This window comes from Gymnodraco acuticeps, unplaced genomic scaffold, assembly GCF_902827175.1.
Source record: "Gymnodraco acuticeps unplaced genomic scaffold, fGymAcu1.1, whole genome shotgun sequence".
Lineage (NCBI taxonomy): Eukaryota > Metazoa > Chordata > Actinopteri > Perciformes > Bathydraconidae > Gymnodraco > Gymnodraco acuticeps.
Window position 1 is genome coordinate 4,622,874 of NW_022992126.1, and position 18,129 is coordinate 4,641,002.

At 39.3% G+C, this 18,129-nt stretch overlaps 3 protein-coding genes across 3 annotated transcripts; 1 reads left to right on the forward strand and 2 right to left on the reverse strand.

The window, feature by feature from the left end:
• The first annotated feature begins 4,408 nt into the window (after positions 1–4,408).
• gtf2e2 (general transcription factor IIE, polypeptide 2, beta) lies at positions 4,409–15,580 on the forward strand. The gene is made up of 8 exons (XM_034203343.1): positions 4,409–4,622; positions 5,565–5,729; positions 12,230–12,312; positions 12,898–13,005; positions 13,837–14,019; positions 14,144–14,237; positions 14,582–14,697; positions 14,865–15,580. Exons 2-8 carry the CDS (start codon positions 5,570–5,572, stop codon positions 14,979–14,981), a joined length of 861 nt encoding a protein of 286 aa, XP_034059234.1. The 5' UTR covers positions 4,409–4,622; positions 5,565–5,569; the 3' UTR covers positions 14,982–15,580.
• smim18 (small integral membrane protein 18) lies at positions 7,171–10,509 on the reverse strand. Its single transcript, XM_034203346.1, has 2 exons — positions 10,253–10,509; positions 7,171–8,266 (listed from the first exon to the last, which is right to left on the reverse strand). The coding sequence occupies exon 2, from the start codon at positions 8,259–8,261 to the stop codon at positions 7,938–7,940; it is 324 nt and encodes a 107-aa protein (XP_034059237.1). The 5' UTR covers positions 8,262–8,266; positions 10,253–10,509; the 3' UTR covers positions 7,171–7,937.
• A 188-nt stretch (positions 15,581–15,768) lies between the features above and the next one.
• Positions 15,769–18,120, reverse strand: LOC117537931 (dynactin subunit 6-like). Its single transcript, XM_034203345.1, has 7 exons — positions 17,972–18,120; positions 17,728–17,792; positions 17,492–17,597; positions 17,284–17,369; positions 17,121–17,168; positions 16,845–16,987; positions 15,769–16,097 (listed from the first exon to the last, which is right to left on the reverse strand). Exons 1-7 carry the CDS (start codon positions 17,998–18,000, stop codon positions 16,005–16,007), a joined length of 570 nt encoding a protein of 189 aa, XP_034059236.1. The 5' UTR covers positions 18,001–18,120; the 3' UTR covers positions 15,769–16,004.
• Positions 18,121–18,129: the final 9 nt, after the last annotated feature.

Here is an 18,129-nt window from a genome sequence, read left to right on the forward strand (position 1 = left end):
CGCTGTAAAAAGCACGACCAATCATCTGAGCCGGCGCGGCTAAAGTAACTGGATGGCCTACCTGCCTGTCAGCCTTCCATCTGTGCACAAACTTATCTCGTGCCCTCATTGGTCATGTGCGCGTTCGTGTGTGTTGGAGGAGGGACTCTGTAAGAAAGTCTGAAGGAAGTGGCAGATGTTTTCCGGTTGTGTACTTTCAAATTCTAGCGCACTCGAGCTGGTTTCTCCATTCTTACCTACCCTACCTTTAACTCTTTTTAGGGTGCAGCTATATGTTTTATTTATTTCAAAGTGGGCCCATTTTAATAATATTTTGTTTTCCTTCAAATGTGCAGAGGACTCCCCAAGTGCTGTGTTTAATTTATTTTAAAGTAGGCCTGGTTATTATTTTGTATTCTCCTTATAAGAGTTCTTTGTTTCTTATTAGAGGTTAACAGTTTTATATCATGTAATAAATAGCCTAATAAATGCAAAAAAACTGTATTTTTTGTCTGATATAACAATAAAAAACTATGAAATATGTTTTGCGGCTCCAGACAAAAACATGTTTTGGAAAAAGGAGCAAAATGGCTCTTTTGGTCAAAAAGGTTGCAGACCCCTGCTATAGATGATGAGGTCTGGGATGGCGCATTAGCGAGAGTGAACAATAGTACGTCCTGTGCCAGGCTTAATCTTATACAACTAAAAGTTGTCCACCGTATCTATTACACCAACTCTAAACTCTCCAAAATATACCCAAAATGTTACGGACACCTGTAACAGATGCCACACGTCACCAGCAAACATGACTCATATGTTTTGGTCTTGTCCTCGCCTACAAGGATACTGGACAAGCATTTTCAAACACCTTACTCAGGCCTTGGACGTGGTATTGACACCATGTGCAGAAACTGCCCTTTTTGGAGTACTACCTGGCCACCGAATGTTGAAGAGGAAAACTAAAGACAGTATAGCCTTTGCATCTATCTTAGCACGTAGAAGAATACTCCTAGAATGGATATCTTCTATATCACCTAAAGCATCTCTATGGCTTAAAGATGTAATGTTGTACCTGAACTTGGAGAAGATTAAATATAATCTGAGGGGCTCCTCAAAACTATTTGAATCTGTCTGGGGCTCTATGATAGCCTACATAGCTGAACTTAAGACACTAAATTAAGAAGAAAGGGGGGGGGGGGGGGAACTACGAATGTATGTGTATGTTTTTTTTTTTTTTTTTTTCTTGTGTCTCTTTTTATGTGTTTGTTTTTGTTATATTACATTTTATTAATTTTTATTTATTTATTTGTTCTGTCTTTGTATACATGTATGTATGTAGGTAGGTATGTGTATGTATGTGCATGTGTACATGTGGGTATACATATGTGAGTATATGGGTACATGTATTACTGTTACTATTCTTTATTCCCTTATCTATACATTTTCTTTTAATATTATCTTCTACATTACTTTACTTTTACTTATACATGTATCTATTTTATTTAGTTAGTTATTTAATTTACTAGCTAGGACCGGGAGGGGGGGAAAGGGGGAAAATAAATAAAAATATTGACTGTATAAATGTAAACTCATTGTGCCTGACTCAATAAATAAAATATTTAAAAAAAGAAAGTACTCACAGAGCTGCTGTGCTCGATTCGCTTGATGCTTACATCCTTAACATATGCATGATGGCTAACCAGGCAGCACAGGTCCGACAAAGAAAAGCAAACCAAGTTTCCATTGGGGGCATTTTCTCTCACTGTGGGTTTTACCATCTGTTGAGAGAGTACACAGCTCTGTGTGTGATGTATGGATGAAACTGTTGGCTAATTGGCCAATCATTTCTTTGTCAGTCATATTATTTACAGAATAAAAGTATTGAATATAAATGTAAAAGTGTCAAGAGTTTGTTAAAGGCCATGAAAACAACATTTATTTTAAGGTTACAACAGAGGATGTAGTTTCATATTTGTATTGTTTTTTTTCAGGAAACATGTGGACATTCAAGTGCCAATGAGGATTAAGTAATGGTCACCAAATCATTTTCAATCACAATTTGATCGGGTTGAATCTGGTTGGTTGGTTGGTCACAATTATAGCACACCCATACAGGTACTAGCTGACGTTTTGAGTGTTAAACCCTATAAAACCTTAAATAAATGTGGCAATTGTGCATTCTTAGGTACTTGTTGTAATTTCCCTATCTTACAGTTCATTTTAGCTGAATGCTACAAGTGCTGATGTCAATTGAACTGGTTCTCAGTCTTTGATCTCTCCAAACAGAAATACTATAGAACAAAGTGCACCTCAACTCAAATAGCATTTTAATCCACCAAAACACTCACACAGTATGTTAAAGCCAATCACATGAAAAAGGAAGCTGTGATATACTTTATTATGTTAATATGTAAGGAGCTTTCACATTGAAACAAGTAACTACATAATGCTTTAAAAACATGAGGTAGCATCTTTTATGTTAAGTCCCTTGCCAATTAATCTATGCGTGAAAGCTTATGCGTGTGCAGGACTTGCGAACAAATTTGGAACATTATGCTCTCTATTCTCGTTTTACAGTTTCGGCTGAACGCTATGGTTCAGCTCTACTGTATCTAATATTCCACGCTCTGCTGCTCCTGGGTGCTTCGCTCCCTATTTGCTTTGGTGACCCGTGCGGCTTTATCTCACGTCTTCTCTCACTTAATTACCCAGTAGTGAGGTTGCCTTTCCTCTTCAGTCAGCAAAGTCCAGCTTGAGTTGGATGAACTCAGTCGGATCAACATAAGAAAAATCCTTGTAGTGCAGACATTAGGGCTTCTTTAAACTTTCACCGGCTCCAGACTCCCATATGGCACATCTTAGAATGCAGTGACTATAAAGCTGAATCATATTTATTGATCAATGTGCATTATAGATTATAGCCTCAGCTATGGCTAAAGTTGCACTATAAGCACATATTAATAGTCAATTCTTTAGGGAGTGGAATTTATCCTGGAAAATATGCCAGAAGACACCAATAGACATAGGAGTAATATAAGGGTCTCACATATAAACCCCTGCGGGCTTTGCCTCCATACATAAATTCATGAAAAACAGAAAAGCCACAGCATTGCTTCGAACACAGTGGATGGCCAGGGGTTTTCAAATTTTTTCAGCAATTTTTTCCTTTGCTACCTTGTTTCAGTCACATGTTTTTTTACCTCTGATCTTCCTTTGCTTAACAAAAAGGCATTCATGTTGAGCTTGAAGATACATGATCTGTTTATTATCAAATTGAGAATCATAAAAGAAAGCCTTCTCATGCTTACTCTTATAATCCTTTGTGTGCAGATAATTATTCCACACTCTCAATTCTCCACTTTTAATCGGCAACCCTGTTTTTGAGGATTAGAACATTCGATTGAACTCAACTGTGTAAGCCAGAGATGCTAAATAGTATAATTGTTTATCTATATTATCCCTTCAATAGTGTTTTATTTGTCAGATAATTTACAGATTTGTTTCTTCTTAACTTTTATGTTTTATCTTCTATTTTTAGATGTTTATATTGTATAATTGTTTATTTTCTATACTCTTTTTTATTTCTAATTATGTGCAATACTTTGTTTCACATGCTGCTGCAACAAAAATAATTAAGTATATCTTATCTTTATCTTATCTATAATACCTGTTTTGAATGGAAAATAGGGAGTATTATTAACAAACCACCAAGTGGCGTCATAGTGCCATTTACTCTTTGGAGATACTTAGAACTTGACAGGGTTTGAGGATAGTTCAAAATGCATAGACAAGAGGTACACAAAGTACTATTCTGAGCCTCTTGAAAATAATTGAGACTTTTCTTTTTAAAATCTACCATTTTTATATTCATAAAAAAAAATGAAGAAACACTCAAATCCAATGAAAAGAGGTGTGTCTAATTTGTCCAAGGTATTTACAATGTCTGGTATGGATTAGGTCAATGGGTTAGATGACATGGGAGTTATTGGAAGACATTCAATTGATCTTCTTATAACATATTTTTTTGTTAAATCTATTCATGACACAGTAATCAAAGGGAAATGGTGCTACAGAAGACACATTATTCGATTTGATAGCATTTGTTTAGCATAAGTTAGCGCAGAGAAATAGAATATAACATTGTTTTTATGTCACTCAAAAAGTAATTTATAGATTATATCAAAATATCAAAATCAAAATCATCCTCTGACTGACTGCCAGTCTGCGAAACTGAGGGACAAGAACCCGCTGGATATTGAGTTAATGTCTGTCGAATATCCAACCTTAAACAAACTGTATCGAGTTACTTAAGAGTGTATACAAAATGTGCATACAAACCATACAGTCTATGATACAAACCAGTGTCGTGGTTTTTTTTACTGTTATGAATTATCATACGTGATGACGTCGTTCAAGGATTCGCTGTCGATGTCCGACAAATCGAACAACAAACGGAAGTGAAGCATGAGGAAAAATAGAGATGTTTTGTGTATGAAGTTAGTTAGCTAACGTTAAGTTGTGTTGTCATTTAAAAATAAGTCAAGCATTGCATTGTGGAAGGAAGCATTTTCTTCTGTTTGATATCCTCCAAAATTAGATAGTCCTCCTGGTCTCTTTCTCTGAGAGCAGGAACGAAGAGTCAGGTACGTTGTGCTCAAGATACCATTGGACAAATCTTCAAGCTAATGCTAGCTAACAAACCAAGAGTCAGACTGTGTTTTTACAATTGCTTACCTATGTTATCTTTCAAATAACTAGAGTAACGTTTGTCAGCAACGTTTGATGAAGTAGATAACGTTTGTGTTCACGTTATCACAATATAGCAACAACGTCAGGCTAACCTGGAACAATGCCGACTGACTAAAGTTATTTGTTACCTGGTGTAAATTGTAGCTAACTTAGCCGTACACCTAACGTCGCATTAAGAGGGAATTACCTCGTTGCCTTTTCATCTCATGTTCCATTTAAACTTGATGCAAGAGCCCTTATAATTTGAGATGATTTGGCATAATTGACACATCGTTAACAACTATGAAAACGCGACATGCTGGTCCGAGTAAAGGCTGCATTTCTAAACGGGCGACATAGGAAATGCTGTGGAGCTCGTGATCCAAGGTCCCTACAAATCCTAGGTTAAATGATTAGCAGTTGATCCTGTAAGGACATTATTTTGTCAGAATCCAGATGTGTCACGTTCGTTTACATTGTAACTATATGCACATTATAACATATCGGTGTCAAAATCAAATTACTAAATAACACAAACTATAGGGCCAGGTACTGATAAATCAACATAGAAGTCCTATCTGAGGGGACACATATTGAAGTTTGCTGGGAACATGAGCATCCACTTACGATTGGAAGTGGGGTCTTAGCAGCACATTTGAACCCTAGAGCCCCAAAACCTGTACGGTGAAAACCTGTTTTTGTCCAGATATGAAAACAGTTCACGATGTTCTCCTCGCATAGCAAACAAGTATCTGGTTTACTTGAAATGTTTGCCATAACATCATTTCTAATGGATCACTTACTATATTTGTTCTGATTATCATCATTGCTGTTTTTGATGTGTGTTGTACTCTCAGCCAGGATGGATCCAGCTCTACTGAGGGAGAGGGAGCTGTTCAAGAAAAGAGCTCTGTCCACCCCAGCTGTAGAGAAGAGACATGCTGCCTCTGACTCGGGGTCCCATAAAAGGAAGAAGCCCAAAGTTGAGAAAGAGGGCTCCTCTGGATCCAAACACGGCTCTGGTAAGTAAAGGATAAAAAAGATTGTATTGATTCTTTTTTCAACATTCACAGTCAGTAATAGTAAACTGCGGGCACAGATCCTCTTATTTTGCGGATGAATGTGGATGAAAACACGAGGCACCTCAGTGTTTTTATAGGAGTTCCTCAACTATTCTGTTTCTGGAAAAACAAAATGCTTTTAGAGCATCCATCAGCTTTTGGAAGTTGTGGTAACTCCTTCGTTTTCCACCATCCTGACTTCATCAGCTGAAGGCCATGCTCTTATGAGATCTTCTGGCATCCCAAATTGAAAGTTTGTTCAGGAAAACTACTGTTTATATGTGCATGTTTATAGCAGTAGTGTCTAGGCGGTTGAGGTAGTTACAAAGTTTCCTCGTCAGTTTTAACTTCCCTTTGGACAACTTCTTCCATGATATTTTGACATGATATTTGCCCCATGCTAAGCTCACATTGTCTGAGCTCATGTTGTCATGCTCATGCTTCAGTTCTGCTTTCAAATGTTCTTATTCATAAACGGCAATGTCCTCATCATCAGTAGCTTTAGGTACATCCTTATCGTCAGGGCTAATGTAGTCAGAACCCTCTATTATTAAAACATCCTGCTCTGCTCTAACCCTGACACCCAGGTGCTGTGCCATCGTGTCATAGACACTAAGCACATCTTTTCCATCATTTGGTCAGTGTGTATTCATAGTTCACAGTGACAGAACAGTGCCATCCTTTGGCCAATCCAGGTAAACACGACCTAAGAATTCGTCACCTGCATCCAGGTTACCTTGAATAACATTTGTAAGCCTCTTTCATACCACAGGTATCGAGAGACCTTATAACCTTTATGGAGTAAAAGTAGTGCTAATAGGAAATCCTTTTAGACAAACCAGAACATTGTTTAAAAAAAAACGTTTTAAAGAAGCCCGGTGAGTTGAATGTTTATGGAATTAAATGAATACAGTAGACAAGGTTGAATATATTCTCAGGTTGCTAAAGACCCGAGGTTTGCATTTAAGAGTTGATTAAATAAAAAACTGCATTTTGATCAATGTGTTAAACACACTTGTACATACAAGTAAATACAGAAATAGAAACAGTGCTAGTTTGATGCGTATGTCCACGCTAGTATGGGTATGTTACTGTGACATTAATATTGTCATCTTTCTGGCCAGTATTAACAGCATTTGACCTGATCTGTGCCTGATGGTGAAGCACTTCCAACTAGCAGAGCTAGGTCTGCACAGCCCAGTGTTAGCACAAATGATCATGTTCAGAAAGATTTGTAATTAAGCACATTTATAATGAAAGTTGCAACATTTTAGGAACAGTAATAAACGTCTTCTAATTATTTTGAGGCCAGGCTAAGCTCTACACTAAAATGTTTTACGTATCTTACCTTTCCTGATCCCTTTTATATAGCATTTCTCTAAACAGAAAAAAAAGGCTGGTACAGAATGAAGTGGCAATTTATTAGGCATTGTGTGTAATATGACATGATAAATTACATCACTGTGCAGCAACCAAGTGTCCCTTGACTTGAGATAATGTTGACATTTTAAAACATGTTGACATCACTGGCCATCAATTAACTAAAGAACAAAGAAACACAAGCTTTATTCAAAGTAACAACATTTGCCAGCTAAGCTTGATCATTTATTTGCTGTTCGTCAGGTCCTGTTGGGAAACAATGATAATGAGGTCTTTACATTTGGACAGCGTATTCTGTCTGTATACAACATTTGACCATGTCTCTTAGAAGCTCATTTTCATTGACATCCGGCTCATAAGTATGTGCAGTGCTCACAGGGCAGAAGGATTTCCATTCAACAAGCTGATATTGCGTGTTATTAGTGTTTTTATGCAAAAATAGCCACACTTATTAAACTACTTGGGTGCTCTCTTTTTCTCTGGTTGTGTTTCTGGAGTCAAATACGGCTTTTAGTGTCTGCAATATGTGTTAGTGGTAGTGAACGCTAATGTGTGAAGATTCCCTGATTACTGAAATTCGTTTCCAAATTGGTGACAAACTGACTTTTTTTACATTGTTCTGTCACCTTATCTCCTCTCTCTGCATCCTCTAAACTGTGAGCAATGCAACCACTATTGGGCACTAGGAAGTTATTTTCTCAGGGCATCAGGGTCATGGTTGTGTTATTGCCCAGCTCAGAGCTGAAGCCCAAATTCCCATCTTCCTCATCTTCCTCCTTATAGCTGCCCTTATACCACCTCAGTGCAGGATTCTGGCTCCTTGCAAATCCTGGTCATGAGCTTGCCGCAGCTCCCCGGCCCCTCCTCCTGTAGCTGGTGATGTGTCTTCCCTTTGGCACAGCACCCACAGTCCAGTAGCTCATAGAGCACGGCCAAAGCAGCCAGAGACACAACGGTGAGGATGAAGAGCAGAAGGATGATAAAGCAAGCCACATTCCAGCCATCATGGAAAGGGTAGACCTCCTGGACCTGCAAGGACACACGGGAGAGAAGCGCCGCCTCTGGCTGCCCCGGGAGATAGCCTGGGTGTATCGTGGTAGTGATGTTGGCCATGATATCTGGTTTGAAGCAAGAAGAAGAACGTAGAGAAAGACAGATTGTTAATGCGTGCGACACAGTGTGAATCTAGGTATCGCTGCGAGGAGGTGGCAGCAGTCGGGAGACCAAATTAGAGAACAACGGTCGTAAAATCACTGTTTCCATGGTGAGAAGATGATTAGAAAATGAAAGTGGTAGAAGAATGTCTAGGAAAAAAACTCTGCGGTTCATGTGCCTGAATTTCATTTTCACTTTTATACTGCTAATGTACAAGGACTTAGTCTCACTAGAGAATACTTGTAATTTAAATAATGATACCATTTGTTATTAGAGCAAACGGTTATATGGCAATTGAGCATAAACCCTGTTGAGGCCATCTGCTTTGAGCCTGGTAGAAAAGCAAGGCAGCATCTGTGCTTGGTGTGCAACCCTTTGGCCCTAACAACTGAAAATAAATGTTAAAAATAAGCAACTGCTTACTCTAGTAATAAGTAGTAGTTCTGGAGTATGCACACTGTTAGGCCATTTGTGTCGCTTCAGCTATCCGTTGACATTTTCAGCCAAAGCCTACCATTTTAAACGGCACAGCATACTAGTGTCTCTGCCCACACACACATTCAGGTGTGAGCACATACATGCTCTTAACACACATATGCACACACACAGCTACAGATATTTTCATATCGCATACTGAGACCAGGGACGCTCACCTAGATTACTTGAGGGAACCACAGAAATGATTTGAGTTGGAGGGGCATTGGTGTCTCTCTTCACACAAGGCTAATTCCATAAGGTTACATTGTCTCTGCATTTGTATAACTACAACTGTATAAAAACACAGATTCATGTATGCAGGGTAGATTTGTGGCATCTTAGAGTATATACTGTATATGTGTATTTCAGTGCAGTTTAGGTGATGAGTGCTTCTTGTATGATGGTAACCTGGTTTTCTTGTTACTTGAAACCGTAATGTGATAGAACCTGTCTCTGTCGTGGCTTCATTAGTCTCAACAAATGTTCAATTCAGGAAGTGGCCTAAGTGCAGATGGTATGATTTAAACTGGACTATGTAAGGCCGGATAAAATACTACCAAGGGGTCACACAAGGTTATAACTACATTAACTGTGAGTGGTTTAGGAGAGCAGACTGACGCACATCTGTTTACAGAGTGCACAGAATGCAACTCAACTCCATATTTAGCAACCTCTTATTGCAGACCCAGCTCCTAATATCAACACTTCAACTCATTGCCATGACAACAACCTCTTTTAACTATTTTGTCTCCGCTGGTATTGCTCCCCCCGTTCCTCTTTTGTCAGAGCAGTCACATACACATTGACAGATTGGCTCCCTACAGCATCTGTTATCTCTCCCCCAAAATGAGCCCCACCCCGGCCTGGCTTTTAAAGGTGTTGTGGGATCATATATTGCTCTCTGCTGCCTCATTAAACACACTCAAACAAACACACCCACCAAATACACGTATGCACTCTTAATGCCCCTGGCTGGCTCCTCACAGCTGTCAGTCCCTCATTGATTTATCTTGAGAGCTGCAGTTTGCACAGAGTCATGCATTTCCACAAAACAGAGTGCATCCATATGAGAACAGACACAGAAACACAGTGTTGGATGTTTGGTATTCCAGCGGGAAGTGTGGACGGACAGATCCATGTTTATTTAATCCATTACGTGCTTGCCCAGTCTTGGCCTAAATATTACAAGTGCCACCTAAAGCTCTTCGCTTGGAAATTGTTATACTATAAATAACATTTCCCATTCTTAGTTGTTAGATATAGTGATTTGCAATTGAATGCAGAAGGAATCGGCTTCATAGAATTGCTGCCTATAAAACATTTATGATTTACCCTGCTGGGTTACAGGCAAACAGAAACCTTATATGATGCGCACACAGCCTGTAGCTTAAATGATCACTCTGGTGTGTTATGATGTGCTGATGTCAAACACATTATTGGCATGATGCTATTCTGAAAATACGCAGACTCACCTGTGTGTCTGGCTCAGTCTCCAGAAGATGTGAGTCAACAGATGCACTCGTGTGTGTTCGGTGCTCCACCTATTGCTCTGTCTCGTACTCTCTCCTTCATCTGTGTTCACTCCTCGACCCGGTTTCCTCCCCAGCACACTCTCACGCACTATCAGCCGTCGCTCGTGCACTCCGTCACCCCCCTCCGCCACTCCTTGCTGCTCCTCACGTCTCAGCCGAACAGAACGAGCTACTCTCTCCCTCATTGGCTCTTTTCTTTAAGCCCTGCCTCTGCACCATTCGTTAAACGGCCTGTCACAATGTCAGCGTCCTGCCCACAGTGCAGCTCTCAGCAGCAGAAGCTCCCGCCCACACCATGCATCATTCATGTATCGGTGTCTGTTTACAGCTCTGATTGGAGAGTCCAGACCTCCGACAGACTACGGGGGGGGGGGGGGGGGGAGCATTGTTGGACTCCCACAGAGAATGGGACCAGCTGGCCAGACTTCAAAACATTCTTAATAGATTAATCTCATATACTCCTGTACTACTAGAACATGTTTGTTACAGTAAATGATAAGGCTGTTAATAGACTGTATTCACTTATTGTTATCACATGCAATGAAAATACCAAAACTAACAATGAGCTGATCCAGCTAACACATCATTACTTTTTAGCCACGACCTGATATATCTGTTTCCTCTGTGCCAAAAGAGCTCCATAGTTTCCATAGTAATCAACAAGCCATACTGTTGCTCTAGGGTTGGCTTTATATCATGAACACATTCAAGTTTAAACATTGTATACACAAAAAAATGCAATGATTACAATATACGGACAGGAAAAAATAACAATGAAATGGCTACATATAATTAACAAATGAATTGTTCCTCAAAAAATACTTTGACTGCTGCTGAAACCCTCGTCCATGCCCTCATCATTTCCAGACTCAACTACTCTATTAGCATACTCTACGGTTGACCAAACAAAATCACCAACAAACTGCAATACGTCCAGAACTCTGCCGCCCGCCTGCTCACCTCCAACCCCCTCCGATACCACCTCACTCCGGTCCTCCACATCCTCCATTGGCTCCCAGAAAAATACAGAATCCACTTCAAAATACCATTCACCACCTTCAAAGCCCTAAACAACCTGGCCCCTCCCTATCTCTCTGACCTCGTCCACTGTCACATCCCCACCCGTTGCCTCAGGTCCAGAGACACAAGCACCCTAAAGACCCCCAGGACTCCAGACCTGGGGTGACGGGGCCTTCTCTGCTGCCGCACCATGGCTCTGGAACACTCTCCCTATACATCAGACAATCAACGACCCAATCATCCTTCTAACAAGCCCTCAAAACCCACCTCTTCAAACTTCCATTTCCCTTGGAACCCCCACCCCCTCGTGTCATAACTCCACCTGAATGTTAAATAGTCTGTTTTTCTTGTACAACTGTGTTTGTTAAATGGGACTTCTGTAGAGTGCTATATACATGTAATGAAATGTATTATTATATATTGAAGTTTACAGAGGTATATCCTCCTGAGACCAAGCCCATTGACCAATGTCCTCTGTAGTAGACATTTTGTTCACATGCTTCTCCTTTTATTCTTTTGAGCTACTCTATCAATCTCTGCTGCACTGTACGAGGACATCCTGGGCATATGTTTGTACCCTTTTAAAAAAGAGTTATACTTTTTAGTAGAAACTAATAGGCTTTAGTCTGAAGGTGCCACTGGCTGGTTTTATTATTTTCCTGGGATTTGTTGACAAGATGTAAAACAATGCAAGCTATTTAAACTCTAAATAAAGATGAATGGCCTTATTGAAAAGATTGCTTAGCCTGTCTACTGGTTCTAAGAAAAAAATGGTTTAAAAAGAATATTCACAGAAATCTGTGGCTTATGATATAGTGGTTTTGGTGCCAGCCTCTACTACAAACAATGTGACATTTAAATATCTTTCCATAACCGCTCCTTCTCTTTTCTCCTCAGAGTCTAGTAATGGCAAATTTAACATCAAGACGAGCTCTGGGTACAAGTTTGGCTGCCTGGCCAAGATAGTCAATTATATGAAGGTATGTACGTCTTCAGAGACTCTTCCTCTTTGAAAGGAACATTCTTCATCAATGTACTGGTGATTTTGTTAATATTTTATTCTCCTATGCATATTAATCAAATATTTAATTCAGTCTCATTGAAGCTTTCCCAACAGCATCTATTTAATTGCTAGATTTGAAGGTTGTCGTCATCTCCATTAAAGCACTTTAGAAGCTCTTATTGTGTGTCAGCCCAGTGAGTCAGTTGTGTCGCTGTGTAACATTTGGTCCCCAGTCTTTCTTTTGGTACGTTAACAGCTTGTTTATCATGCTGTGATTCTGAAAGAGGCTGCCCGGACCCGTCACAGTCCCTCTCTGACTCATCTCCCACACTCAAGTTGTCAGATTTTCTTTTAATGTGTTCACTTTTTGTGCCATCTGTTGAATAAACAGTTTGAATCCATGTAACATAACATGACAGTTAGATGTAAGGCACAAGATTACCGTAGACATTTGGCTGAAACGCTGTCAAAGATGGGAGCTAATAATTACGTACATTTAAATGTGAACTGTCATTTCAAATGTTGTTGACTGGTCATGTGCATCTCTCTCCTTCACTCTCAGACAAGACATCAGAATGGTGATACACACCACCTGAACCTAGAAGAGATTCTGGATGAGACCAAACTTCTGGACATCAGCATGAAACAGAAGCAGTGGCTTATGACTGAGGTGTGTTTCTGGACTTCGGTTTTATACTGCTCTTTAGTTCAGGAGTAGACCTGTCCTATTCCTACAACATTTCACTCGCCTGCTTTAAAGCTAAAATCTCCAGAACACTTATATTAATAATAATTATATATTTTATTTCTGTAGCGCTTTTCTTGAACCCAAAGACGCTTTACATTTGGGAGGGAGGGTAGACAAACAAAACAAAGACAATGCCCATATTCCCTCAAAGTCATCTGTGGGCTGATGTGAGTCACAACCCCCTGTACTGTATGTTGCAAATGAAGAATGCCATTGAGAAGCGAGAGTGACAATGCTGATGACACATCTGAAAAACGTTCAATAACTTCTTGTTGTTAAAAGTAGAAAAACAATATGAACTTAAGAAAATAACTGATTTAATTGTGGTTTTAGAGTTTATCTTTCCACGTGGTAGCTCTGTGTTATATACAAGGAATTACATAATTACAATTCTAAAGATTTTAATGGTACCACAAAATAAATGAATAGTATTAAGATTTGCAAACTAGTATTAAATAAACGTACATCATATTTACATCACATAATTGTTTAATCCCTATATACTGTACAACCCCAAGCTTGTCGAAAAGTTCAAGGTGCAATTGGTAACTTATAAGATTCAGCCACTAGATGGGGCCCTCCCCCTCCCCCCTCCCTGGTTCATATGGTGTTCAGGTCATGACAACATGGTGGCCAGTTTGATGCACAACCTGCATGTTTTATGCACAGTATGTACGTGTAGTTCCCTGATAATAAGAGAGACTTAGAGATGTATGACCTGACATCTACTTCTTCACTCTCTGAAACCATCAGGCTCTGGTCAACAACCCAAAAATTGACGTCCGGGATGGGTCTTACGGCTTCAAGCCCAAGTACAACCTGAAGGACAAGAAAGCGTTACTGAGGCTGCTGGACAAACACGACCAGCTGGGCCTGGGAGGCGTGCTGCTGGACGACGTCGAGGAGGGGTTGCCCAACTCCGCCAAGGCCATCAAGGTAACACACATTAATGTTATTTATGCTAAGCACCCCATACAGTTGTGTCTCACACCTTTGAGTAAACACCATGGAGAATACAAAATGAGGATCAGCAGAGACATGAGCTCTCGTGTGTTCGCAGGTTTTGGGGGATCAGATCATCTTTGTGACACGACCGGATAAAAAGAAGATCCTATTCTACAATGACAAGCACTGCCAGTTTACAGTAGACGAAGGTGAGAAGAAGTCTGTGTTCTAAGGCTGTCTGTGAAGTATTTCTGAAATGAATCTCTGTACCTAAAAGATTTGGATGTTGGGTGTTTTTTCGAAGTTTTTTAATTGGTTATTCAAGAGCATATACAGGCAATAATAATTCAAGTTTATTTCACCATACATGTATATGTTTGTCTTTGCAGATATAATTATAGATCTATAAAAAAAATATGTCAAGCTTACTTTCATATTTCTTTTGTTCAGTTCATCCAGGTTTTGTTGTGTTTGTTTGGTTAACATCATGAAATATAAGGTGTCCAGCTGGTCAATCGGTGTGCTTCTTGCTCAAAAATGTATTCAATTGTAGAATTCCAGAAATTGTGGAGGAGCGTTCCCGTGGATTCCATAGATGACGAAAAGATTGACGAATACCTGAAAAAGCAAGGCATCTCCTCCATGCAAGAAACAGGACCAAAGAAAGTGGTCAGTGTCCCCTGGTTTCCCCATCTGCTCTCTTTATTATTCTAATGCCCAACATTTAAATATACTTTCCCTGATTTATTATACTAGAAAAAAGGTTTCAACATTTTTAAAGTTTGTGAATCAATCATCTTGAATCTCTGCTGATGATGTTCACCTTCTCCCTGCAGTTACCAATTCATAAGAGGAAGAAAGGTGGGCAGAAGAAGAGAAACTTCAAGACACACAACAACCATTTGGCCGGCGTGCTGGAGGACTACACAGATGGTGTTCCCTCTAAGAAGTGAGATCCGTTCCCTCGCTGCCTCATGGCCTCAGTGGAGTGACGGGTGTAGAATCTGTAAATCCAAAATGGCTGAAGATGGAGACCCCGGCCACACAACAATACAAAGACTTTTTACCTGTTTGTTGTATCAAAACTGGGTTATTTTGATAAGTGGTACTGTATAACAGGGCGTGAATAGAAACTGTGTAGTGGAATCATTTGAGTTTATTGATCAGTGATAACTGGAGGAAAAGAGTACCAAGACCCTTTAAGGACGCTGAAGGCCCGTACCGAAACCATCATCCTTGAAGGGGTGCTGCAACCTCACTGTTCAAATGTAAATGAGGTTGAACTGTGTTAATACTTTTTTCTTAATTTTATAGTGTCAAATTACTTGTTAGTATTATTTCAAAAGGCAGCAGTCCTCCCATCTTTTTAATAGGAATAGCAGAAGACAGGTGTGTGTTGTGCAGTGCATCACATGGAGGTCTCTCATCCAGCTTGGACATTACTTCTCATTTCATTTCATAGTATTTACATTCTTTGCAGCACCATGGCATAGTGGTTTAAAATACTTAAACTTTTTGAACTTATTTTAATAAATTACACTGTTACAGTAAACGGCCTCTGCTTGATTTATATGACTACAGTGACAACAATTCTAATGAATTTAGTGTTGGTAAATGTGGATATACACGGAAAGTATTCGGAAATGTGCTACAGTATGTGTTCTCGCTGTACTATACAACCTAGCAATGACATTAGAGGTAGCCACTGTAATCATAAATGAGCATACACACACCGTCAGCATTTTTTTAGGTTATTTAATTAATCATAGAAAAGGGTACATCAGCACAGCAAGATAAAGAGGAAAAACTTAATCAGCTGTTGCGGTTATATTAGAAAATATTTATCAAGAGACATTTTCTTGATGAAGCTATATTATATGGTCATATACATTCATACTACCTGCCAGAATGTGGTATTTAAATATGGGTTTGCTAGCCATTAACAATGAACAAAAAAAAAAAGGGAACATTTCCATTTAGCTGGCGTTGTGGCCAGCTTTAACAGTTTTCTTCAAATGGTGGTAGTTTGGCAAAATCTTCATCAGAAAGTCGAGTTGAAGAGTCTGGGGCTGTAAGGATTTAAAAAATAAATTGAAGACATAAGTGTTGTTTTTCACAATGCTTTCAAACTCAGACAATGGCCATGTGTTATAGTATTTTCCTGAACAGCAAAAATATGCCCACTGTTATTAAGATAATATATTTCATTTTGATACATATGTGATAGTATTGTATTTTTAAACTTATTGTAGTTTTATTTCAAAGTTGTAAGACATGAAATAGCCATTTCAAAATGGGCAAGATTATATGAACCAAAATGTTTAATAATTTAGAGCAGGGACTAACCATTAAGCACAGTGTTTCACAGTCATGTTTAAAATAGGCATATTCACATAATCTGATGTGTGTTTTTGGCAATAGTACTGCTCACCCCTTAGGCTTTAAGTACATAAACCAACATGACATTAAGATAATTGATCAAATCAGTTTGACAAAGCTGAATCAAACTAAAGGCTATTTGGTCCACATGGTTTGTATTTAATTAAGCAGGAAAGGTATGCTGTTGAAATCTGCCAGCACATAGTAAATGTTCACATAAAGTGTTGTGTTTATCATTATGACAACAGTTGGGACACTTATAAGAAGGGAACTGCCTAGAATAAATACATGGGCTAAAATTGCATCTACTATAAAAACAGATCCATAGACAAAAGCCTCTTGTTACCAATGTGTTAGAGCAACACCTCTCTGACTGTCTACAAATAAACCTACATTGTAATGGTCTAGCCGAAAAATGCAATGGAATGCTGTGGTACCTGTGGTCTCTCCGTCTGAACCCGCCTCATACATCCAGAGCCGTAGATGACCGTGTTTTCAGGAATGACTTCACACGTGTTGACCTGACAGAAGGCTCCAATGATACAGCCACTGGTGAGGATCACATTCCTACCAACGTCAGCTAGAGAACGAAATAGAGGATATTTGATACGGTGACTGACAATTGCTCTAAATCTCCCATGCTACTTTGCATATGTGGGTTGCTCATACATGAAAATGCATTCAAAAATACAAGAAGAAAGCCAACATCCAACCTTTGGATTCAATGACGTTGTTGTCCCCAATGTTCAGGGCTTGTGATACTGTTGGTTGTTAGTTAAGGCAACATTTATGTTTGATTGTTATTATTCCTGAATGCCTATACTATCAAATCATTTCACTTATAGATAAGAACTGTCAGGAAAGTCAAAAGGATACCACAGCCAACTTCAAATACATTGTTCATGCCGATGGTCATTGTCTTTGGTTCCACCTCAGACTTTGGTGTGATGTTTTCTGGATAACTGTGGTGTAGAACAAACATGATGGTAATTATATAGATGCAGGATAAATTGAAAAAAGAGATTACGTATCTTGAATGTTGAACAGTGATAAACAGGGCATGGGTACAAGGAATCTTGAATACCCATTAATAATCAGAGCCTGCTCCTCGATTAAATTGCCTTCTCCAATCACAATGGGCCCTGCCTCTGCAATGATACGAGCTTTTGGATGGACTACTGTCCTGGGGCCTGTGGAAACACATTATTGAAACAACTGAAGAATAAATTGAGAGTCCGATTTGACGTAAACAAATGCAAGTTCTGTCAAGTCAGCAGTGACCAATGTCATTTGGAATTGTTCCAAAGTGAAAGATCTTACCTATGGTCACATCTCCTCTGATTTCACTTTCAACACAAACTACGGCTCCAGCTGCTATTTTGACACTGCAAAAAAAAGTAAACGAGGACCAGAGAAAACATGTTAGCTAAGTATGCTAGCTAGCCAACTTGCTAGCAGTCTAAACTAGGTACATCATTACTTTATCTCTATAGTCATCATTTGATCGGATACTAACTTTTAGCTAAGCTGTTAAACATCATTAGTGGGCTAACAATGGTATTACCTTTTCTGAGCATTTTGTTTATCTGCCATTGTGATAGATGCAATCCTATGGGAGGATCCAATGATTCACTCGACTATCGACTTGGAGTCCTTGCTGCCACTGCGTATGCGCATGCGTCAACCGACGTAATACGATTGGCTGTACAAAGCACGGATGTA

Excerpts from the sequence above, each read along its gene's own strand:
- gtf2e2 (XM_034203343.1), top strand. The coding sequence starts at position 5,570 with ATGGATCCAGCTCTACTGAGGGAGAGGGAGCTGTTCAAGAAAAGAGCT. Across the intron at positions 12,313-12,897 it reads AGATAGTCAATTATATGAAG|ACAAGACATCAGAATGGTGA; the intron begins GTATGTACGTCT and ends CTTCACTCTCAG. Across the intron at positions 14,020-14,143 it reads ACTCCGCCAAGGCCATCAAG|GTTTTGGGGGATCAGATCAT; the intron begins GTAACACACATT and ends GTGTGTTCGCAG.
- smim18 (XM_034203346.1), bottom strand. The coding sequence starts at position 8,261 with ATGGCCAACATCACTACCACGATACACCCAGGCTATCTCCCGGGGCAG.
- LOC117537931 (XM_034203345.1), bottom strand. The coding sequence starts at position 18,000 with ATGGCAGATAAACAAAATGCTCAGAAAAG. Across the intron at positions 17,598-17,727 it reads CAGAGGAGATGTGACCATAG|GCCCCAGGACAGTAGTCCAT; the intron begins GTAAGATCTTTC and ends GTGTTTCCACAG. Across the intron at positions 16,988-17,120 it reads CAACGTCATTGAATCCAAAG|CTGACGTTGGTAGGAATGTG; the intron begins GTTGGATGTTGG and ends TTCGTTCTCTAG.